Below are 25539 nucleotides of genomic sequence, written 5' to 3'. Positions count from 1 at the left end.
TTAACTGGTTGCCAGCCAATCGCAGGGCACACAGAGACAAACAAACATTCACACTCACAATCACACCTAGGGGCAATTTAGAGTGTCCAAATAACCAACCAAGCATGTTTTGGGGAATTTGGGAGGAAACCGGCGTACCGGGAGAAAACCCACGCAGGCACGGGGAGAACATGCAAACTCCACACAGGAATGCTGGGGCCGGATTCAAACCCACGACCTCTGCACTGTGGGGCGGACGTGCTAACCCACAAATTCTTGAAAAAAAAAAAGATTTTGCCTTCCGCTTTAAGACAAATCTATAACAACTCATTATAAATAATTATAATAATCACTTACGTTAACCTTAAATGTCTTTATTTAATTTTTCATTAAAAAATAAATGCTATTCTTAAACGTCACTGTTGAAAATGCACTTCCAAATAAGTATTGGCAAAACCAGTAGGCAATTTTATGTTAATTTTTAAGCAAGGTTGTCAGCGTCTGTTGAATTTAACCAATAAAGTTACTTAGTTACTTTTAAAATCAAGTAGTCAGTAACTTAACTAAGGTACTTTTAAAATCAAGTAATCAGCAAAGTACCTAGGTTACTTTTTCAAGGTAACTATGGCAACACTGATTTATATTTTGGAATGGCCAACTAGGTTTGTCGTCTTGAAATTTGAAATATGAAAAAATGGGTGACGTGTGTGAATATAAATGGTGCAACTCACTCTGCCCAGCAGTAGATGAGTGAATGAATGAGCATGTCAGCACTCAGCAGCCAGGTTTCATCTGGACAGGATGAATATATATCATATTGTGACCGCAGGCTATGCTGCACCAACCATGTGCCTAGTAGAACTACACAAAAACGGACTGACGTTTGAGTTATGATGGAGGTGAAAGGCACTCAAAACATCAAGAGCTGAACTTTTTTTTCTGAACCCATCAAGAAAAGGAAAGAGACAGAATGAGCTATTAGCCTGTTTGAAAGAAATTTCTAATATAAACTTGGGCATATCCTGAATTTGCTTGTTTCGCACACCAGTGGCGACTGTAGTTATGAAGTTGACTGTACCTTTCTTCTAGTGTTACGGGCTTGCCGAACCGACGCTTGAGCCTTCTAACAACCTTTTCACACAGGGATGTCTCCATGCAATGTGTGAGTGTGCCAAATTTAAAAGGAACAGGAGGAGCTGCCTTGATTGGCAGCAAAACGAATTGGCTGTGTCCACGCCCACAATGACGCAAACTACCCTTTTTAAAAAACTGCACACCTGACAAATTTCCAACCCCCAGTCCAACACGCCTCTGCAGAGATTTACTGGATTTGTGCCGGCCACAAAAATAGAGACCTGTATGGATCACATCTTGGAGTTAAGCAGTTTTAAGATTTTTCTTGGTGGCCAATTAGGCAACTTCAGAACAATATCCATGCTGGCTCCAATATACAATCCTAAGGGTCAATCTCAACAACGGTTGTTCATTTTCTTACCAATAAATAACACAAGCACAGACCGTTTTTAAATATTGACTGATCTTTATTTATATTGAATTAAAAATATAGTTTTGACAGATTCATGTAACAAAACAGAGGGATACATCTTTACGTGTAATTTTTACGGAAATTTACCAATGAACCAGTGAAAAGAAACTGTTTCTGCCCTGTAAAGTAGTTCCCAGTCATTGTATTTTTTTTTTTTTTTTACATGAAAAACAATTGATAGTTCTCATGATAGAGTTCTTTGCAAATAGTGTATTTGAAAATGGTGAATTTTAATGAGCTGTAAATGAACATGTTACACACTGTACTATACCTTACATTATGCTGGGTTTGCTGCCAAAATAACCTGTGCAAATATTCATACATTTTCAAATAAAAGTATTATCAACAGTAGTAAGCCTGCCATATCAGGCATATACATTTAATTGAACTAAAATGGATACAAACACACACCTTCCCCCCCTATGGAAGAGAACATTTAAACATAATCTCAGTAGTCATTAGCTTACAGTGTATTGTAAAAGCACTACCCTTTTGTTTCTTCACACAAAGCCTCTATTTACGACACAAGTTGTGCTTCATTCTGATTGGAAAATTGTGCATCCATGAAACGGTCTTGAAAATTATAACCCTCCTGATAGTTGAGACTGTAAATTTCTAACTAATTATGCGACTCAAACGAATGATGAGCTCAGTAAACCTCGGTGCCCCTATTTGTACCGCACCATTCATTCAGCTTCTTCTCCGTTGTGACTAATGTACGAAATACCAAGCAAGGTCAGATGAAGATGTCACAAAAAAAAAAAAATCTGGATGTAAATGAATGGTTTGGTAAACTGCAAATATATTTTTTTTTACTGCAGTGCAATGAGACAATACCTACCAGTGAATACAGCATGCTACTGCAAGTTATTAGTGAAGCCCAAACAGCAGTTTTTGAAAGAGTATTTGAGAGACCAAATTCTTCAGTGACATTTCGCTTTTTGAGGGGATCATTAAATGCCCCACAGGGTTGTGCCGTTACATTGCTACAGAAATCAGAATTGCACCCAAATGTACTCACCCCCTAAAAATAAACAATGACTGAAGTCAGCGCAAACTGATATTAAATGACCCAAGGAAATCAAGCCCCAAATACCAGCGCTTAGAGTGAAATTGTTGAGGAAAGTGATACTTTATATTGAATATCTATTAGTATTGCAAGGGCATCTTAAAACAGTATAAAATATCAGAGCGATGAATACTGTTGAGTGAACTATGGAGAATATGTGAGTATACTATACACACAATAATAATAATAATCTAAAAACTGCAACAAAGTGAGCAAGAGCGGAGGTCACAGTTCACCAAGTTGTGCTGCAAGTACAATCCCACAATCACAGGGGGATGATGGGCTAACAAGAGACCCTGCAAGCATTTAAAAAAATGGTCAAATTACGCTTATGTAATATATATATACTGTATATGTATGTATACTTTGTAGCTATTTACAGAAAGGAGGCCCCGCAAAAAAAAGACAAAAAGACAATGCAACAAAGAGAAATAAAGGCAAAACCCTCCGCTTGAAAAAGGAACATTGTTGCCATAATTAGAGCTGCCACCTTTAGTGAGTGTATTTTTTAATCTAACAATAAATGATGATCGAAACATGAACAGAAATATTGTGATTAGGTAATAACAAAACTATTAATGAATTTTACAATTGCGCATTGTAGTAATTACATTGTAAAACTGTGCTTGGTCAAACGTCTCCTTCGCGACAGCATTGTATTAATGCACACTTTAAAAACCGTGTGTGGCAGGCACACACACTTTGGATACAGTATATTACAAACACACAGAGTGTTCTAGTTAAAAAAAAAAAAAAAAGGACTTTTTAAGTCTTATGGTGCACTGACAGCAACTATTCCAAGCTGAGTGATTTCAAATGACCTTCTCACAGAAGTAGTACAGTATGTGCATTTGCAGTTCTTCCATTTAGACCACTTCCAGGTCTTTATGTGGAGGAAAAAAAGAGAGACGTTCCTTGTGAAATGAATAATCAAACCATAGAAATAAGAAACAGACAAAGTCACACTTTCCCACTTCAGGAGATAAAGTCCTCATTCAGAGGCCGGTAAGTTAGAGTGACTGAGATAATTTGTTTCATTTCAAGGGTTCCCCCATACATAACCATGAGCGGTGCATTTTCATCAAGATAAAGAATACAGACAATATGATTAACATATAATCAACTCTACATCTAATCTGTTTTTAAATAAGAATAACACCTTTTCCAGAACATAAAAAGAAAGATTCCACCATGTTAGTCAGTAGATACAGTACTTACAAAGAGGTGAGGTAAACAATTTTTAGGTTACGCTTTACTATTAGTTTATGACCAATATACGGTCACGACAAATCACCTTCTCTGAAGTTTTGTACAAATGAAATGACCGAGACGCTGAATGGTGAGCCAGGTGATGTATGTAAATCAATTGAATACAATTACATTAAGAATAAAACCTCTGTTTGCACGCAGTCATACAGTACTTTTTATAAGTCTTATGGGAATGGAGGCCTCAAGCCTTGACACGTCTGAAAGATAGTTAAATATGAATTAGGAAAAAAACTTTCTTCAACACTTCACGTGGTTAATATAAACATAAAATTTAACCATGATGATGATCATTTTTATTGCATTCTATGTGTTATGAACTGGAAACAAAAACATTTCACTCCCCTCTCTGGGCATCCATATTCTTCTTCCTCACAATGAAAGTACAGTGTTGGTGCATACAATAAAAATGACCGTAAAGCTGAGTTAGTGGTTGAGCGGAGCTGAAAGCGGGTTCTGCTGTACAATCTCTTTTTTTTTTTTTTTTTTTTGCATTCACAATTGTTTCTGCTTTTACTTATCTAGCAGTAGTATTTGCTACTCATATCTCAAACACCTGAAAGGTAAGAGGGAGAAGAATGACACTTGGGGTCATCTCTGGGAGTTGTTGCACCATCTTACTGCCTAGCTTTCGCAACATTGATGCACTGGTGAGGTGACGCTTCTAGAATGCTAATACGTTAGCCTCATACTCTCTGTGAGATTACAACCTATTGCCTGTCATCGAGGGTTTCTGAGTGGGTGCAGTGGGTGAGATGTTGGGGAACACGAGTTCCCCCTCGGAACAACAAGGGAAAGTGGATGAAGTAGCATTAAAAAAGCTAAAAGCCACTTGGCTGCAAGAGAGCCCCCATTGGTTTTCTGTTCTGTAAGATTGGCTTTTCTTTCCATTGAGACCCATTACGGTGCCTTTTGGTGACACTCAACGACTGTCACTTATATACTTAGGCACACACGAGAGCCAATAACACTGTAGGCTATAGCTGATGGCAAAAATGGACTTATATAACTCACAAAGCAGATGACATCTCAATGTCACACATTTACATGAAAATCTTAGTATACAAAATATGAACTTGGTCTTTCTTTGGAGCTAGAAATATAGAACAGAACATTTGGGGCTTTGTCTGTGGGAATTTGTGTCCATGCAGAAGGACATTTGCCAGGTCAGAGTTCAATGATCAGACCTAAGAGAAGGCCTGATTGACATGAACACATCATAGCATGCCTTTATGGAGCGTGATTGAACCACAGAAAGGGCCTTTCCAAAAACCAAAGCACTTAAAGGGGGAAGTCAATCCATATATATATTTTTTCAAGAATATGTTCTATGCAGGCCCACTAGTTCAAAGAAGACATTCTGATTAATATTGCGTTTTGCGGACTATGAGTTAAAAAGCAAAATCCGGCCATCTCAGGCGGCGGCCATTTTGTCACTTTTGTCGACTGAAAATGACATCACAGTTGCTCAGGGCTCAGGCAACGACCAATCATGGTTCAGCTTCAGAAAACTGGTGAGCTGTGATTGGTCATTACCTGAGCCCTGCGCAACAGTGATGTCATTTTCAGTCGACAGAAGTGACAAAATGGCCGCCCAGAGATGGCCAAAAACTGGTGGATTAACTCGTATTCCGTATACGCAATATTTATCAGAATGCCTTGTTTGAATGATTGGGCCTGCATTGGAACATATTCTTGAAAAAAATATGTTTGGGTTGACTTCATTTGAAGTTTGTTCATTCACTATGCAATTACAAAATCTAACCCAGACTGTGATTGATGGAACACTTAAAAATTGCATTCAAGACTTTCCACCATGGAGTCTATGAACGGAAACTTATTAGAGTTGATATTTTGATTGAATAATCATCAGCCAAGCAGTGGGATAATGGTTACAATGCAAGCAATTGAGGTGAAAATCCAGGGAGGCAAATCCGAAAGTGAACGCAGCAATATCCTTCCCAAAAATTGTTAGAAGAATCTCATCTGGTATTCATGAATTATCTCTTTAATCTTAATGGAGTAGGACTAACTTCTGCACTTTAAATTCCTATTAAGTTGTAACCAAATGCTCAGTTTTTAGGTTTAGTAATTGACTGAATTAAGCTATTTGACATAGACATTTAATTCACGATTGAGGTCCTTTCTTTTCTTTTCTATATTATGAGAACAAGGAAAACGAACATAGAAAAGGTTACAAGCATTACATTTGAGTCACCCCATTAATCCTTTAGATGCTCTGCGCCAGACGTTAAGCTAACTTTCCACAAAATTGCACTGACATTTATTTAATGTTGACAATTTCTGCGCACAGCACCTGCGTCATTGTATAAGAACGCCGCATATTCAATCTGAAGGTCAAAGGCGCTTCTCTTGGAGAATACATTTTAGGTGGCAATGGGTTTATCTGAAACGTGAATACATTTAGTTACGAATTCATGTTTGGCGATTTTATTGGCGTGTCAAGGCTGGCGGCATGTGTAAATAACAATACAGCATGTGATAAATATTTGAATTCCATTACTGGTGCAACAACATGTAAGATAAGTGCGTGGGTTCGCAACATCTGGGTTTTAGCATGACTGCAGCTTTTTGCTAGCGAGTCACGACAACTCTGCGGGCTTGCATCACTTTCACAGGCTACACGCAAGCATGCCAATGTGCGCTCGCTGCCACGAGCAAGTTCAACTCCGTGGGAAGTATTCATAAAAGGCGACGGGGATTATTATCTTATGATCATGAAAGTAGAAGTGTAATGAATCTGTCATGGCAATAATGCTCTCTTTGGGCTAGCCACAGTTTTTAGATTGTTTCCTCCTTTGTAACAAATTCATACTCTTAATTACTGATTACTTTTCTGTCTACAAGAAGGGATGGACATGTTGCGCTTGAAAAAAAGACAACAGAACATAGGGATCGTGTGAAAGAAAAGAACAAGAGACATTTTATAACACTGCTAATGTGGCACTGTCAGTACATGCTGAGTCTTTGAGCCAGGATGAAGTCACAGAGGCGTTCACGCCGGGATCAAGAAGAACCTAGTTTGAGAATGTTTGATAATGTGAGGATAGCGCAAGGTTCATTCTTCTCCACGACTTAGTCTCTACTTTTGCGTGCTACAGGTGGGTGACTACACCACAGTGTTCCTCTGTCTGTAGGGAGGGGGCGGTAACACATTGCCGGCTTTCATAGCCGCCTCAGACAAGTATTCCTGGTTTTCAGCAACAGCCGGGCGGATACGTCCATTCTGCCTGTAGAAGAAGCGTGTGCTACAGTCCTGCAGGTACTCCGGGTTGTGCAGAGTGCTTTTCGGAGGGAGACTGTGCTGCCAGTAGTCAGGATTGTCAAAAGCAGCTTTCTTGCCTTTCTTATCAAACATGATGGTGCCGCCGGTAATGCCGGAGTGCACAGCATGTCCCGAATGCCCTGGATGCAGGGTGTGTGATGGATACGCCGGGTGGGGGAGGTGGCCAGGGGCGAGCACGTATCCGGAGGAGGGGACTGCGTGGCTTGATGTTGATTTGTTGACTGTCTGTGATACTGTTTGGGGGGCGGAGGTCCCCGGGACAGAGAAGGAGACGGCAGAAGCTAATCCGTTCTTGTCCCCGGCATTAAGGAAGGTATTCAGGTAAAGTGGCTCGTTGACATACTCATCGTTCCTGTGGGCGGAGTGGATGCTGGAGGTGGCGGCAGCGGAAGCGGCTGCGGTAACAGTTCCGGCCATGTGCAGAGTGTGGCAGGCTCCCCCGTCAACAACTGCATGGGCTTCTCCATTTCGGCGACGTGCGATGAAAGGGTTTTCCTCAACAGGGTTGATGTATTCTGCGAACAGGAAGAAGATTTACATTGGTTGGCTCTATTTTATAAACCTCAGTTAATCTTTGCTCTGAGTCAACATAAATGCTAGTCAGATTTTCCAGAAGGATACAATCAACAGGATCAAGGATCAATAACACTGGGGAACACAAATTTGATGCGTTTGGTCTGACAGCTGTTTTCAACTAAATTTTGGGTTAGTAATCTGATCTTAGTTTTTCTCTATCATGTCAAGTTTTTGAGGTATAAGATCCCCGTTGTGTTTCGAAATATGAAATAAATGTGTATGCATGTCAATAAAACACTAAGATGGAATAGTTACAAGCTTTGAAAACAGCATAAAACGAAATAAAACTTACAAGGTTACAAGGTTAAGAGAAAAGCCAACACTAATCCTTTTAATTTCTAATATGATAGCTTTCTGTTTGCAGGTATTGATAATCCTGGCGTATTGGGAGCTGCGCACACCTCTCACTGATCTGTCTCAATTGTGACTGCACAAACACATTGATTTTGCTCATCTAGTAAGATGTGGGGAAAAAAAACTTGACATGCTAAGAAATAACTGTGTGCAATTTTGAAATTAGCGTGCCAAATTTACTTTTAATCAGCATAAAAATGTAACTAAAATTTTGGGGGGAAATTGTTCACCAATGTAATCTGTTGGACTTTCATGATGTTGTTTATTAATGATTGTTAACAAGATGACTCCTACTCTCAACGGACAAAGCTTAATAAGATACATTCGCCCATTCTAATGAATCCATTACAAGAGCTGTACAAAGACAATAAAATTCAGTTCCTATGAATTGACATTTTCTTCCTATTGTGTAGCTAATTAAGCTAATCAATAAGGTAATTCAGTATGACACCACTGCAATTCTATCACGTGTGAGTAACTAGATGTGCGAGGCTGCAAAAAAAGCAGAGGTTTGAATTAAAAGTAACATTTACATAAATCCATTTTCTGCTGTCCAGTCTGTTTTCTCTCTCCCTCTAGGAAAAAAAAACGAAGATGAAGTGTGCCTAGCTGTCGAAAAATGGAAATTGTTTCCCGTTTCAATTTTTTAAATGTGCTTTTTTTCCCCTCAACCTGCTGCTCCTCAGGTGAAGTCCTCCGGCGCACCACATCATTTGAGAGCCAATGTAATAAAATGGCTGATGATTCCACACTATATTTATTCCGTTCCATTAAGTGTGTTCATTCATTACTGTCAAAGTAACCTGAACTCTTCTTCTCTCTCATGGTAGTCGTGTATGGATCCTGTTCCTTCTCCCCCTTGGCTCCTCGTTCTGCAAGCAGACCAGTTGGGTCTGCACTGTAACGCTGTCCGCTGCAGTCCTCACGGCCACCTATTGAAGCAAAAAAAGCAACAAAGGCAAAATGACTGACTTATACCATCATGTTAATCTAAATGATTGAACCGCAGTTAAAATGAAGGTTGGAATTAAACAGGCACACATGTTATAAAATCTCATGAAATATTCTCAGCAGTCTCTTCAAATTCTAAGCACCAGTCTATTTGACCTTGTCCTGTAGAAAGTGCTGATCCAGCCACAAGGATGCTTGATCTCGGGGAGGCTTGCTTCCTTAAGGTGCCGTTACATCGCGGATCCTCCTGTTTGGCACGGACAAATCCACCACTAGTCTGTCCTCCCGAGGCCAGGTCCTGAGAAGCGAGGCAGGCGGCACTCGCAGGCGGAACTGAGACTACTCTTGGGAGGGTGGCCATCGTGTCCTGCCTGCTAAAATTTAGATCCTGGTAGCAAAACTGGTTTGGGATGTAAAAGATGAAAAGGAGAAAAGGGGAGGGGTTTTAGATGAGAAGAAAAGATGATAATGAAGTTAAAGTTCGGTTTACTAAAAAAAAACAAAAAAAAAACAAATGCATGGTCGAAGATCACTACAAAAAAATCTCATCAGAAATTAGCAATTTCTTATGACTGTCATTAAAAAAATGTTTCTATCCTTTTGTTGAACAGCGGGACTTTATTTCAAATTGACAGAGCAGAAAATGCACAAACAAATGAATTATGATTCCGTTACTGATTTGTTCGGTAACATGTCAGAAAACAGGCAAAAATGTTGCTCACTGTTTTCCAGAGTTAAACCAAATGTTTTATTTTGTATTCAACGCAAAGTTGATCGGTCTTTTCAGGGAGGGCTACAGAAATGGGAGAAGAAATTGAAATTCTGAGAATTTGGACAATTTAAAATGGAAAAAAAGTATCCAAGCGATTAATCGATGATGAAAAATAATTATCGATTAATTTAATAATTGGTTAGTTGTTGATTAATTGTTATATTGTAAGCAAAAAAATGTGAATCTCCCAAATAGGCTTTATGGCGAGCTCAAGGTTGGGAGTTCGCATCTGGAATCCGACTTCCTTGTGTAGCGTTTACACGTTTTCCAGGTAGTTCGACTTTCTGCCCCAAACCTAAAAGCATGCACCTCAGATTTTTTGATTGACTTTAGATTATCCTTAGCTCGGAAGGAGAGTGTAAATGGTTGTTTGTCTATACATGTAAGTATAATCATATTCATTTCGCTCACAACCTTTCTTCCATGGGCTTTCCATGTCTAAAATAGTTCCCTCTATTTAAAGGCAAATTGATTTTCAGGAAAGACAATACCTTGCTGGGGTCCATAAGTGTTTGTGAAGTGTACGTCAGAGGCGGGATATTGAGGGTGTGGGGCACCACATATTCCTCAGCATCCATCAGGTCTTCCAGCTCCTCTTCATCCAAGAGACTTTGGAAGAACTTGCTATCGTTTGGGCTTGGCAGCTTCATACGGTCATCCCCCTAAGAACAATTGATATGATAAGTCTGTCAAAATGTCAGGAGAGTTCAAATGTGTCTCAGATAAAGGGCCACAAGCTTTGCTGAATTAACTATGTCAAACAATGATTACCTCCGATAGAGTTTTCCCTCAGTGATCCTAAGGGAACTAAACACAATTAAGTGTGACAGTTGTTAAGTTGACAAAAGGGAGCAAGCGAATGCAGTTTGGCAAAGAAATTCATGTTAATAATGTCATCCTTTTAAAACGACAGCACTTTTATTGTGGTCCAATGTGCAGGACTTGCCACATTATTGTAAAAAAAAAATAAAATAAATATAAATATAAATATATATTTCTGTCACATAACCTATACAACTCAAGTGAAAAAAATTACTTGAGAGTGAGAAAGTGTGGTTGCACAAGTGTGCACACCTTCTCATACCTTGGGATTCGTCTTCAGAATTAACCAATCACATTTAAACGCATGTTAAATGGGAGCCTGAATAACCCCAAGTGTCAGTTCAGCTGTTCGAGTAGGCTTTTCCATTTTACAGCACAAGCCATGTCATTGTTCAAAATTATTAGTCAGGAGAAACAGCCACAATAATTTCCAAGGCATTCAATATACCATGGAACACAGTGAAGACAGTCATCATCAAGTAGGGAAAGTATGGCACAGCTGTGACATTACCAAGTACCGGACGTCCTTCCAAAATTGATGATTAGACAAGAAGAAAGAGGCTGACAGCAATATTCTGGAAGCTGTGGGAATTTCTGGCTAGAACTGTCTGTTTAGTACATGTGAGAACAATCTCTCGTCTTCATCACATTTCTAGGCTGGTGGGTCGGGTGGCAAGACGGAAACCTTATCTTCCAAAGAAAAACATCCGAGTCTGGTAACATTTTGCAAAAACACAATTGAAATGTCCTGAACGCTTGTTGAAAAATGTGTTATGGTCCGATAAAACCAAAGTTGAACTTATTGGCTAAAATTTCCAAAAGGTATGTTTGTTGTCACCACAACACCAATAGCGAAGCATGGTGGTGGCAGCATCATGCTCTCAAAAGTTCCAAACATAAGCCAGCGTGAGAACAAAAAGTTTCAGCTATAAACGAAAGAAAAACATTTTTTTTTTTTGTATAGGTATGCTAGCAGAGCACCAATGTCATTTTACAACAAGCATCCTTTTGTAAATGTTTTTTTCCAAAAAGATTTCTTCCAAAATTTTGGCTGAAAATGTATTCAGTTCAATACAGTTATGTCGAGGGAAATTCATGACAGTTATGTTTTCAGCAGAGGTCAACGATAAAACAGCTTTTCTTTGACATGAATCAATTATATTGACCTTTTTGAGAGAATACATATTTGAAATCCATATAGATGTTTGAGTTGCGTAATGGACTTTAGAGGAGTGGACTGGTTGATATCTTCAGTATCAAGTTTACTTTCGTTTATATTCATACATATTCATGTAGGTGCATGGGGATTACTTCAACCTCACTAAATTGAGTTAACATGGGCGGAATATCATGACTCCATTTGTAATGATGGAGTCTTTTACTATATTAGAACCTATAATATGTATCAGGTATCCTTTTTGATGATCTGAACCAAAGGGGAGATCTGTAAAGCTCTGGAAAACAACGCAGCTCCTCACATATTTTCTTTTTCTGAACCCAGGTAAAATATTCTTTCCTGCCTAGATATGAAAGTTAATATGCTCCTGTGCATATCTATACTCAGATGTCACACAAAAGGCTTTTTCCATTCCCAAATGAACCTAACATGAAGGCGGACTACTTTAAATGATGATGTCAGGGTCATTGTATGTAGAAATTCCTCCAAGTTCCATGCAACTATGCCATCTACATTTTCAATTGCGCTTAAATGTTCAGTGATTATTGTATCACACAAGTGGAAAAACGGACCTGATTTTTACTGCAAAAATATTTGCTGAGTTGGTCTAATTACACTTTGAGTTGCATTTTTATGTATGAAAAGTGCTATATAAATAAAATGTGAAATGTAATTATCCCATTAAAAGGTAGATAGGGTGAAATATCACATCACATGATGTGTACATATTTTTCCTCAGCATTTTATACAGTAGGTTGCAATTTTTTCCAGGAACAACATACTGGCTGGCTTTAATTCTGTTTATTAAGGTTCAGCTTGTGACCGAAGCGGTGAATTCCAATAGCCTTGAATGACATACTTGAATAACGAGATATCTCTGCGGATCACGGGCCATCCTGGTAAACTCTGCAGCCAGCTCTCTGAACTTGGGTCGGCTGTCAGCATCAATCATCCAGCCTGGAAGAATTTCAAGATAGTAATGTGAAGTTTCAATGCACATATATGAAGTAAAATGTTTGTAAGTTGAAATGTTTTATTGAACAAAAGCAAAAATATATTTTGATGGAGGAGTAAATAGACCTTAATTCAATACAGTACATATACATGGACATCAGTGCTCTACGTTAGGGCTTTATTTTTGTGACCGGCGTAAATTCTGCGGCACGTGTGGCGTAATTGTTAGACCCAAACTTGGTAATATCGCTGACAAGCGCAGGCAGGCGGATCTGCGAGAGGGAGGACTGCGCCAAAGTGGGATTGGTCTCAGCCGATTTCAATCATGGCCCATCGTGGTGGTCATTTAAATGCGGCATGCCAAGTGCACACTAGAGTCCCGACATAGCGGAAGCACATCGACGTTGCAAAGTGGGCACTTGGAAATCGACCCCCCCCCAAAAAATGTTTGCTTTGGGGACAATATCATTTCCTATTCATTCGAGGTATAAAAGGAAAAGCGGGAGACCATGTCCACATCCATCATATTTAATAAATGAGACAGGATATGCTGTAAAATAGAAGACGGGAGATTCTTCGGAGAAGCTAAATCAAAAAATACATATCGAAAAAGAGTATAAGCTTTTTCTTTTCCTGTTCGTGGCCTGAGTGTATGTGGAAGCACATTTATAATGTGTTGTTCTTAGGAGTTGCGTGTATCGTGATAAAACGACACTACAGATAGGTGAGAGCGACCTCATCCTGCTGTGAGTGCATGCCGGCTTGCCAGGTGGCTGCTGGTTCAAGGTGTCACCAAAAAGCAAGGTGACTGGCAGGACCAGAGCCCGCAGGCTGAAGTGACACTGGCATGAAATCAGAGGTTTACCGCCAGGACGATGCCAGGGCAGGGGTGAACAATCAACGAAGCCAACGTGTTGGTGGTGAGGTTGCGGACAGTTCGAGTGGAATAAGTTGCATGCCTTACAAACTTTTTTTTTTTTTTTGGTCTCACAAATTCAGTTGCGTTGGTCGGGACAATCCTATAATGGAATTTATTGGAATCACTGAAATGGATATCTCATTCTGCTGTAGAAAATGAACAGAGACCAAGTGAGGAACAGATTGTTTAATAAATAAATCTAATGCGGAGATGCAGCAGTGATGTCTCTGCATTTCAATGACAGCCCTCATTTTTTAACAATAGCGTTGTGGGAGATGTTCTGCTATCTTCTATTTGCTTATCTAACAGAATGGCTGAACTACAAAATAGCCTTCCACACACCACCAATACATGTGCATGGTCATAAATCTTCCACTTACATCGTTTTAAAATTTAAAACAATCCAAAACTGGATTTGGATTCAGATTTTTTTTTTTTTAATTAGTACAAAAAAAAACGATGCTCCCCCCCCCCGAAAATCACACTATTATCTATTTTGAGCATTTTTTACGTTTTAGATTCAGCACATTTTGTGACATTGCTTCCGATAAGATTGTTACAAAACTGGGTTAGGATTCAGATTATTTGTTTAGTTCGTACAAAAAAATGCCCAAAAAATCACACTAATATCTATTTTGAGCATTTTTACTTTTTAGGTTCAGCATATTTTGTGACAGGGCTCCCAATAAGATTGTTAAAATAATTATGAAGGGGAGATTTACACCACTGTCTGAGGTGTTCAAAATGTCCCAAATGATGACATACATTTGACTAAAACCATGTAGACGTCAATGGTGCAGATGGGTGGCTGCGGGAGACGCTCCCCTTTCTCCAGTAGGTCTGGAATATCTCTGGTTGAAATTCCATCGTATGGCTTCCCTCCAAAGGTCATCAGCTCCCAGATTGTTACCCCTATAATAAATAAATAGATTATTTTTTATTTAAAAAATACAAAGAGACAAAAATAGGGGATATTAAAAACAAATGGCAGAGAAAAAGAAGAAACAAACAGAAAAAACACAAATTGTGTGTTATTTTTTTAGAGGCAGAGATGTGAGAAACTAGAAGAGATGAAAGAAAAAAACTGGGATTAAGAAACAAGGAATAGCAGAGGGAATCAATCTCAGGAATTGACTGGATGCATTTGGACTTTGAATGGAATGAGAAGGACTGATTGATTAAAATTTACAAGGGATCTTAATATAGACTTGGGCGTTCAAAAACGAATGAAATCCCTGTATTTATGTGGGGAAAGTGACACTACCAGGAGCATTGCCTATATTTTGAGTCTAACTGATTCCATGAATTAAAAAAAATCCCATGAATTATTCGTGACCAAATTATTACTTGTTTATAAATATTTGAATGAACCAAAGCAAATTAGTACAAAAACACATTAATTAGCCATCGTTGAACACTGATCCCTTATGTAAAGTAATCTCACGTAATGTGGTCTTACCATAACTCCAAACATCACTCTGATGAGTAAACTTCCTGTAATGAATACACTCGAGGGCCATCCATTTAATGGGCATCTGTCAGGGAGAACAGTGACACATTACTTCACCCACAAAACATTCACACTCCAGAGATTGTCGCTTTTCATTGAACTTGACTGGCAACCGATGAAAATGTTTGATTATGTAAAATCAAGAGTTACAGCAGAGGTGAGAGCTCCCTGACTGATATGTAGACTTCTTTGAAGGCTTATTTAAAGCTCCAGCTATAAGCCTATAGACTGTATTAAACTTTCTGATTGGGTTTACATAGAAAATCAAACATACACATTAATTTAGAACCATTGTTATTAGTTACTTAAGTTATCAGTCTGGTTAAAAGAAACACCATTGTAAAATATACATTAACTGAGACTCCTACAGTTTATGAATGTAAATGAAACGCTGATTAATGCGGTGCGGCATGTACTTTAATAACATTATTGGTACTTGTAACCTGAACCGACCATACAAGTATATCTGTTTCCGCTGCCAGTAAAACTCAAAATCAAATTACAAGCTATTGCTAATTGGCTACAAGGTGCTACATGACTGCGCTGCTAGCTGCGTTAATGACCTTGTTGTTCCTCATTTCACCTACCGACTCGTAGCATGCTTAAATCTCGGCTTGTGATCTAAACAGAGGGCAGGCCACAAAAAGCCACTTCACGATTACTCTTTAAATTCCAACGCTGCGGAATCTTCTTCCACAATCTATGAGGTTTGCTGAAATTTTATTTTAGAGAGAAAGCACTTTTATGTCATACCTTTAAACCTTCTCTTTCTCTTGATAAAATAAAAAGGCCAATACGTGTGCAATCATGTAAAGTAAATTCCAATTTTCAAATGACTGTTTGACCTTCCATCTTCTGTACGGAGCAATACCGAAAGACATTTCAAGTTAACCCCTGAAAGCTCCCGTATGCTATAAACTGCTAAAGATGAAAACGAAGGACATTTTCGCTATAATTATAGTTTTATCAAAAATAATTTTCGTTTTTATTTCGTTAACGAAAATGTTTTTTCAATTTCAGTTGTAATTATTTCATCAATTTTCATGAACTATAATAACCTTGATGTGAGCACAGCCTAGGATTACTTACTGAGCATGCTTCCGCTCAAGGTTATTATTGTTTGCGCCGTGCAAGAATACTGAGTGGGCAAGGATACGTCGCGCCCAGTAACACAATTTTGTTGTTTGTTTCCCTTGTGTCAATGCAAACGTATAGCATGATTTACCTTTCCTCCATCTGCGTTATATTCCTTCTCATTAACATCAAGCAAGCGGGCTAAGCCAAAGTCAGTGATCTTGATGTGGTTGGGAGATTTCACCAGGACGTTGCGGGCTGCCAGATCCCTGTGGACCAGCCTACGCTCCTCCAGATACATCATCCCCTGCAACACACGTGTGTACATGTGGAGTACATTTACTACACGTTTACATGCAACACCCAGGCATGCAGGCATCAATATGGACTGGCAGTGACCTACACAAGTAAACACATGGAAGACTGAATGCCGTTCAACATCACCGTCTGCCTTCGCCACCCTCATCACTGTAATGCGATACAACCGTTGAGACCCCATTAGCTTTTTCATAATTATTGCTGTAATTATCATTACTACCACAGTTATTTTCATGAAAATTCTCATCAATCAACAAGCCAACTGTGGAAAAGCCCTTTATAGAGTAAAACTGCAATAACAACAGCCTCCATAAGTGTCAAAAGTGAGTAGGCTTTTCAATTATAACAGGATCCATAGGAGCAAGAAACCCATTTCACACAGTACATTTAATAATAAATCAGGAAACCATCCAGTCTCACATTGTCTCTGTTACAAAATTTAATTAAAAAAATAATTACCTGCCTAATAAAGGCTAGCACTTAGATGAAGTTGCCTTGGTTCATGTTTGGTACTAAAAGTGGCACCAAATATGATTATGTTTAGGAAGTCAGGAAGCAGACATTGTAGAAAACACTCCAAGGCAGTCATAAAAATGATACAAAACAACAACAAAAAAAACCCCTAAAATGTGCGGAAAATGTGTGGTCTCAGTAGTCAATCACTGAAATCTGTCCAAAATTTGCAAAGACATCTCCTTCCCAAAAAACACAAACGTGTTGCTCGAGTTGCTTTAAGAAAAAGTCACCAGATCACTAGTGTCATGGGACAAATCCTGTGGGGGCTGCTGAACATGTCACCACAACGCTGTCTGTGTCACAAGCCAATCACCACTGGCAGAAACTGACTGACTGATCAAGAAGCCGGCATGATTTTTGTTGCTGCGTGACTGACGCCATTTCTGATATTAATATTTCCATCCACATGCAACAAACCCTTCCTAACATGATCTTGCTGACTATTTATCCATTTTGTCTGCCAATTTAGAAAATCTAGTTGTTACTCTGACTCTGCTTCAGATGGGCAAGATGACGTAGCTGACCACATTTTTACATGGCAGAAATTAATTTGATAGTAGTTGCAAATAATGCAACACAAAGTCATCTCAACAGCCTTAGAAACAACAGTTGTATATACATATGGGGTATATTATATATTTACATATATACGGTATATATGTCTTCCGGGTAGGCAACATGCCAGGCCGTCTCACAATCCTTGGTGTCAGAATGACACCCAGTCTCATTCATTTCCGAGACAAGTAATGGAGTGAGACTAGGTAGCCTGACATCTTGTAACTTTTCCCTTCCCTGCACAATTGAATTAAGAGAAGGAAGTTTTCAGAACAGTGAGTGGCTGTCGACATACATTTTGTATAAGGCTTTTATTCTTTTTAAAATTTGGTTGCATTTTTTGAGCCAAGACGTTGACAACATCTGACAGCCGAAGCATGCAGGACTAGAAGCCATTGTGAAAATTGTGTTTCATGTAAACGAGGGAAAGAAAAAACCCAACACAATCCACAGGCTTGAGCCATGCTAGATATCACACCTCCAGATGAACACCGCCTTTCCATCATTGGGGATCAGACATGGAAAGGCAGCAGAAAGGAGACATGTCATGACTCTGAATCCAAGGAAATTATTGTCGGATTTTACCTGCATGTTACAAAAGGACCCGGTAACCCAGTTTTGTTATATACTGGGCCTATAAAAAAAAAAAGTTTGTACTCTACAAAGTTGTTTCTATTTTCCAGAAAATTGTAATCAAATATAGTGCATGTTTTCCTATATACAAGTTGTACCTCCCTTTAAAAGTAGAGAGAACAAGCTCTCTTTGGAACAAATGTGACCTACAGTCAACAGTTATTTATGCTTATTGCACAGAGTCACAAGGAACAAAACCGGGCTCAATAATATTTTCCTCCAATGTGTTTTGGGAAGACAGATGTGGCGGCGAATGAAGTGAAGGGCTTGAGATCAAATCAATAGCAGGAGAGAGTGGCGAGGTGGCGCCCATTCTTCACCACCTGGCACTTCCCATTGCAGTTAATTCTGACAAGAAAATAAATACACAGAGGAAGCTGTCAAGACACTCGAGCAGCACACGCACCAAAATGTATAATCAAGCGATTCATCCCGACGGCACGTGATTCATGAGGAAACACTCCTAATGAGATTGAACACTCTCTGTGAGCATGTACTGGGGAAGACAAGGACACTTACTGGGAATAACTCTTTATGGTAACACTATCTAATGGCATTTCATCCTCAACAGGAAAAGAGACTGATTTGTTAAATAGTCCAAGTAGCTACAACAGTAAAGTTAAACATAGTCCTCTTTGACAGCATCAAAATCTCTTGTATTGAGGGGTTGAAGTTTAACCTTAGTATAACATACAGTATTAGACATAATTAGCTTAGCAAATGAAAATGAGAATAATTTTTGGGAATGGAAGAAATTTGATGAGATGTAAGGATAAAGGGAAGTATGGTTTGATTCACTTTTTGGACATGGAAATCAACATTAACAAAGGACAACGTTTACAGGTCCTACTGTAGCTGTTCAACACAATGGGATGAAAGTGACAGCATAAAACTATTTCTTGATAATGATAACCTGCGACCAATCCAGCTACTCCAGCCCAAAGTCAGCTGGGGTAGCAGGTACTCATCAAATAAAGATTTGAAAAACTATAGAAAATGGGGATGCGTGGGTGTTTAGTATGGCCACAGTTATATACTGTACAAACAATTCAATTAGTTTACTTGAACCCTCATCATTAAAAGGCCACAATTTGAAATGCAGCTTTTGGGTTGATCTAACTTGGTTGTGTAGATACACTACAGCTAATTTCATGGTTGGCGACTTTATATCAAATTAATAAATCACCCTCTGTAGATTTAATCCTTTAAAAGCAAAGGAGATTTCGTGGAACGACCAAAGAATTTTAGTCATTCAAATCACTTAGCTGAATTGGTTTTGTTTTTAAGTTTTTTTCTTTTCGCAGAAATGCACAAATCCTTACCAGGCAGCCCACGTAAAAAACAGTCTAGAAGGGACTGCAAATAAAATCTAAGAATGGGGACAACGCAAGGCTGCACCGCAATGTACAAGGAAGGACATGTGGTTGGTTGGACAAGGAAATGAGCAAAATGCTTCTTCCTCAATGGTAACAGTATCTGGGTTGCGTCACAGATACCTTTTTACCAGATAATTATAACAAAATCATTGCTATAAAAAGCAAAGACGTACAGGTATGGTTATATATACACATCTATATATTTATGTAGACTATATGCGTACGTCTACGTATGTATCTTTGCATGTACCAATGTATATGTATCTCCAGTACGTACGTATGTATTTATGTATATACTGTATGTACAGTACAGTGAGTACATACAAACATCTCACATGTACAGCGGAACCTCGGGTTACGAATTGAATTTGTTCCATGATCCCGTTTGCAAACCCAAACAACTGCAAATCACGGTAATGTTTTCCATTGAAATGAACGGAAATGCAATCTTTTATCTTAATCACCCTATGGGTAAGAATGAATACTGTACAACAAAGAAAGTGAATGCACTTTATAACAAGGAAATAAGGTGAGTTTACAAACAAATCACTGCAAAAAATGCCAACAAATTTGATTAAATATCATGAATAAAATTACTATTACCATTGTACAGATGGTTTATCACGATTCACTTATTTTCAACAGCAATACGAATGAATGGGCTTTCTGTAACCGTGTTGCGAGCAGTGTTCACATTCTTTGAAGCCATACTGAGGGCTAATTTTAGAGCAAAAAACAAAGCAATTTGTGACGAACATACAATCTTTACGCAGGGCTAGAAAAAACACAACTGATCCTTCCGCACGGTCAATGTGGTAGTTATTCTTCAAAAATTTTGTCTGTAACCCGATTTGTACATAAACCAGGCCCATCCGTAAACTGAGTTTCGACTGTATTTGAACTGCCTCATTTACTCAGTTTGACGGTATTTCTCGAAGGCACCGGATGTCCGGTTACTATTTTTGTGTGATCATATGGCGATTGAGCATTATTAGAGATTTGGGGCATCAGTGCAACGTTTTTGCCTGATGTAGCATATGCTTAATGAATGCTATGGATAAAAAAAGATCCCAGTGGGCACGGGAGAGGGTGAATCATTGTTTCAGGAATGAGGTGTGACAAATCAGACGAACATGGAGGAGAAACAGAAAGGATTACACAATACTGATGAAAGCAGTATGCTTTTCTTTCAATTTGAACTACCATGTCAGAATGGATTTAAATAATGACGTCGGGGGACAGCTTAAATATGAAGCAGCAGACTAGGTAAGCAGTGAGTGCGAGGGAGAGACTTTGGCATTCATCAGAGAGAATAAATGCATGTACACAAATGCGGCAGAGACTAGCAAGCCCAAACCACACAGGCTATAATGGTGTTCCTACCGGTAGGCGAGCATCACCAATTTATGATATTTACAGTTACAGTATGCTCACTATATCCTAGTGCTATTAGCTACGATATGAGATCATTAGAATACATTCTTACAACAATCATTCAAAAAATTAACTACCAATTACTAGTGTTGAGCTCATGACCACGCTTCATTTGCCCAATTCAGTCATAAGTGTACCAAAAAAGACGACAACCCTTTATCCCATGGTTGATAAGCTAAAGAGCAAGACAGCAAACATTTCAGGTGAGGTGTGAACACAGCCCAGTGACTGCCAAGTCAGGCAGCTGAAAACACTCAGCTCCCAAGGTACAGACCAATTTATATTGTTCAATTTTAATTGCAGCCTGTTTAGACAGCAAACAAGTTGTATTTAATAAATGTATTGCTCACTCAGCTAATTGTGTAACCAACAAAATACAATCATAAGACAAATTGTAGATTGATTAAAACAATTCTGTGCAGTCAAAAAATTGAAAAGTCATGCCCATCCTTGTAGTTGTTTCATCTCTGTTGAGCAAATGATGAAGGCAAAAAAAAAAAAAAGAAAATAACTGTCTTTACTGCAAATAACACACCAGTATTTCTTTCCAAAAAAGGGAAACACTATACAGTACTTTGAATCACAATATCACGATATTGTGGGAATGTTGGTGATGTATAAAAAATGCAAGGAAAATATATAAAGCTCACGATACTGTATAAAAGTTCACGATATTTAAAAAAAAAAAAAAAAAAGGAGCTCATATTAACTCATTCAGTACTAGACCTTTTCAGACCCTCTGTGAAAAAATGACATTTTTTATCGTGACATGACGACGACGATACATTGTGGCAGTTTTAAGATATTGTGACATCCCTATAATCTACACATTCGGCCTAAATGCATCCCTGCAGGGATGTTGCTTGCATGATGGAGGCTTGCTACATGACAACGTGGGCCAAACTAAAGCCAACCCCCCATTTGATGAAGGTTTATTGAAAGTTCAGAGAGGAAGATTCCTTTTCTTCCTGGTGGGAATTCTTCTCATTTCCAGCTAGATTGACCCACTGCTGTGGGTTTTCCCACGCTGTCAAAACCCTTAGTCACAATTCTAATGTTCCAATCACCGTGTACTCCATTTTTACAAAGTCTCTTCTATTAGGTCAATTGTTTTTGATTTTTCAATACGATTTAGAACACATGTTTTCTGTTTGATGAAATCCTCACAGTTTGCAAAAAGGCTTTAAGCTTTTTTATATGAAACGTGTCAAATGGATTTTAATCTTTACTGGTTGATATAATGGTGCAATGATTTAATCACTCAAAAGAAAATCCATACAGCGGCAGAATATTCATTTGACGCTATGGACTAATTTGCCACTTCTAATCTAATTTATCATTCTGCAGTCATGTACTGTTAATACGAAGCATATTTGATAAATTATTGCAAATGATATGTATTGTATTTATTTAAATTACAATACATTGTAATAAAAAGATTAGACCACAATAACAGCACAATAGAAATGAACAATCGCCTCAAAGGAAATGAAGACCAAAAAAGCGGAAGGACAAATGCCCACTCTGTGATCCAGACATTTTTTGCGTCATGTTACTACTACTGCGTGGCTTCTGCCAGACTGCTGCTGTGCCAGGCCCCTGTAGGCACATTTGGGATCAGGTGGCACATACAAACCACAAGCCAACAACATGACCTTGGCCTGGAAAGGCCATTCGAGCCCAGTAAGTTGGAGGTGGCAGAACCATCAGACACCAGATGGGTATGTTAATGCATTTGGCAACAATCTACGTACTACTATTATTTACCTATAACTTGTTCAAAAATTTTTGGGCATTTGTAGCTCTTTCTCGGGTTTGAGCTTCTATCATTAAATAGTTTCGAGAAGGCACCAATAGGATTTTAGCAATTAAAAGGCACCTGTGTTTTGCAAATCCCCACCATCACCGCTCTGTCTGTTGGGTTTTGATCAGAAATGAGAACACATGACTTCTATTCAGCTTGACGACAGAGAGATGGTGGAATAAAGTAGCAAGCATAATGTGGGGAAAACAATAAACATCAAAGATTTAGTGAGAAGCAGAGTATACAAGCTGGGGAAAAGGAAGAAAAAAGCTTTGAGGTGAAGTCTAGGCTTCTTTGGACGCACTCCAAAGAGGGTCTACCTAGACCAGGGGTGCCCATTACGTCGATCGCGATCGACCGGTCGATCGCAAAGGCATTGTGGTTAGATCGTCAGGCTATCGTCCGTACTCACTACTGTATTGCTACGTTCATGCTACGTTCACACCAACTGCGTTGGGAGTGTTTCTGGCGGCGCGTTTGAATTGGAGTCAATGTAGTTGGCGCGGGCGGGCGTGGTTTCGTGCGGGGCGGCGCGAATGATGCGTTTGGAGCGGTGGGACGCCGAGCGAAGCACCAAAAATCCGCCCTTTCGCTCCATTCGGCGCGTATAAAACGGGTCAACTTTTTTGCCATTTCCCCTCGCGGCAGCCAGCCAGCATCAGGCAATCTACGTCACATACAGCCACATAGCGTCCTGTTCACTCGGCGGCTTTTTTTAAAAATTTTTTTTTTTTTTTACAGTTCTTGAACTGTACCAAGACCACAAAAACATTGCTGCATCAGTCTACAGTTTTATGGTGTATTCTAACAAACAAGAAACTAAAAACTTAGTAGATTTAAATTTTGTCGTAGTGGCACAGTTATTGTTCTACTGAGATAAATCACATATGTCTTGTTTAGTTTACCAGGTCAGTGTTTTTAGTTGTCACTTTCACTTGCATATGTGCCATATACAAGCATACATATGACATATCTGTAGTGGAGAGATGTTCTGCCAACAAGCACAGTAATATGACATTCTTAATCACATTCGTCGCACATTGGCCGTCTATCACAAACTCAGGTTATGACGAAGGTTGGCGACGGTTAGAGACAGAAGCTATTTACAGCTGTTCTAATTTCTTCCGGAGACGGAGACTGCTCCCCTCTCTGCTGAGCTAATCGCCTTCTTGTGTTCAAGTGTAGGCAGCCCATTTTGGTTGTGCTTTCCAGCGAGGGGATCGCCTCGGGTTGTTTGCAACGAGGCAGACGAGTTGAAACACACTTTGCTTGAAAACATTCACCATTTCAGGTCTAAACTATAATGTATTCCCACAGGATGGGCTTTAAAGTGTGACATTTATCTTGCAGTAGATATCACAAAGCACTTTGCCCAATGCACAGTAAATACAAAAAGGTTTAAATGTGTAGCAGCAGTCTACCATTCTTTATTCAGATTTTGAATGATTCCTGACAACACTGCTGATGTAGTCATCTGTCAGTGTTCAAGTGAATATTTGTATTTGCCACACCACCATTTTCAAGATGCTCGAGGTAGCTGGCTGGGAACAAAGATTACACTGGGTCAATTTTTTTTTTTCTTGTAAGCACTCACTGAAACTTTCACTTGGTACAGTGTACGGTACCTTGTAATGAAATACAACACATCAAGTGTATATGCTTTTCTAAGAATAAACAACACACTGTCAATACAAATTTGCAAAAGTGGCAAAACAAAAGAAGGTCGTCTTTCTAAGTAAAGCGACCATCTGAACAGTCTGAAATGCATCTGTTTATAGAACAGATGAACATCATAAGCAGTCGCTGCAACATAGACTTCATTCTATCATTTGTGATGCAAAATACAATTTATTTTTCAACAAAAGTGCTCATTTAACATCCACTATATATTCCAGAGCATCATACCATCAATACAACAATGGCACCAAATAGGATTCCACAACATTTGGATTTGTCATAGACAATCAACAACATTTAGTTGCCCATCCCTCCTATTGACTATAAGTACATTACCCTCTGAACTGCTTCCACCCATCAACTGCAGCTCTACTAAAAGTGCTTACTTATTCCGAATTTGTTTGATCCTTTGATGTTTTTGCAAATAATACTATCTTTTATACAGGAAGTGGATGAACGTCAACCTCGGAATCTACAGGCGACATATTACAGGTGAGTGTGCTAAGCTTCAGAGAAGCTGAGGTCAAGAAGAGAGAATAAATATTCTACATCTTCCTCCTCTGAGCCTTGGGGTGTGTCGCTGTGTACGTGCCAGGATAGAGGAGTGGGTGTGCTTGAGACCATGTAGCCAACTGCAGTCATACAAGTTTTAAATGTTTTTGTTGGGAAAAAAAAATGAGTTAACAATGCCAAACCGATCAGCCAATTAGGGGAAGCTGAGCAGAACGTTCCTCAATAGTTTGATGTCATTTGCTAAGCAATACACTCCAAAACAACCTTGAGCTCGGACAGTTTAACAAAGCATCACAGGGGATTTGGAAAAGAGCTGCAAGCTTTGAAAAGATACCATTTAAGGTTTTCAGATAGGCTTGAAAAGGAACCTTTACAAACAAAGCGTGAAGAGCCTGCTATGAGGAAAATCAAAATGAATTTTCAAGGAGAGAATTCAT

At 39.0% G+C, this 25539-nt stretch overlaps 1 protein-coding gene across 5 annotated transcripts in view; it reads right to left on the bottom strand.

Moving 5' to 3' along the window:
- Positions 1–5465: 5465 nt before the first annotated feature.
- erbb4b (erb-b2 receptor tyrosine kinase 4b) overlaps positions 5466–25539 on the bottom strand; it is a 180184-nt gene continuing 160110 nt past the window's right edge. For all 5 annotated transcript variants that reach the window (XM_086051417.1, XM_086051416.1, XM_086051414.1 and 2 more), the window contains 8 exons: positions 16428–16583; positions 15152–15227; positions 14458–14604; positions 12679–12776; positions 10312–10482; positions 9205–9448; positions 8901–9029; positions 5466–7682 (listed from right to left, as the gene is read on the bottom strand). In XM_086051417.1, coding sequence (XP_085907543.1) covers positions 6991–7682; positions 8901–9029; positions 9205–9448; positions 10312–10482; positions 12679–12776; positions 14458–14604; positions 15152–15227; positions 16428–16583 — 1713 coding nt within the window. In that variant the 3' untranslated portion in view covers positions 5466–6990. The remainder of the gene's footprint in view (positions 7683–8900; positions 9030–9204; positions 9449–10311; positions 10483–12678; positions 12777–14457; positions 14605–15151; positions 15228–16427; positions 16584–25539) is intronic.

This window comes from Filicampus tigris, chromosome 14, assembly GCF_054856515.1.
Source record: "Filicampus tigris isolate MCC_2025a chromosome 14, RoL_Ftig_1.0, whole genome shotgun sequence".
Classification (NCBI taxonomy): domain Eukaryota; kingdom Metazoa; phylum Chordata; class Actinopteri; order Syngnathiformes; family Syngnathidae; genus Filicampus; species Filicampus tigris.
This window is presented reverse-complemented; position numbering and strand designations above follow the sequence as displayed.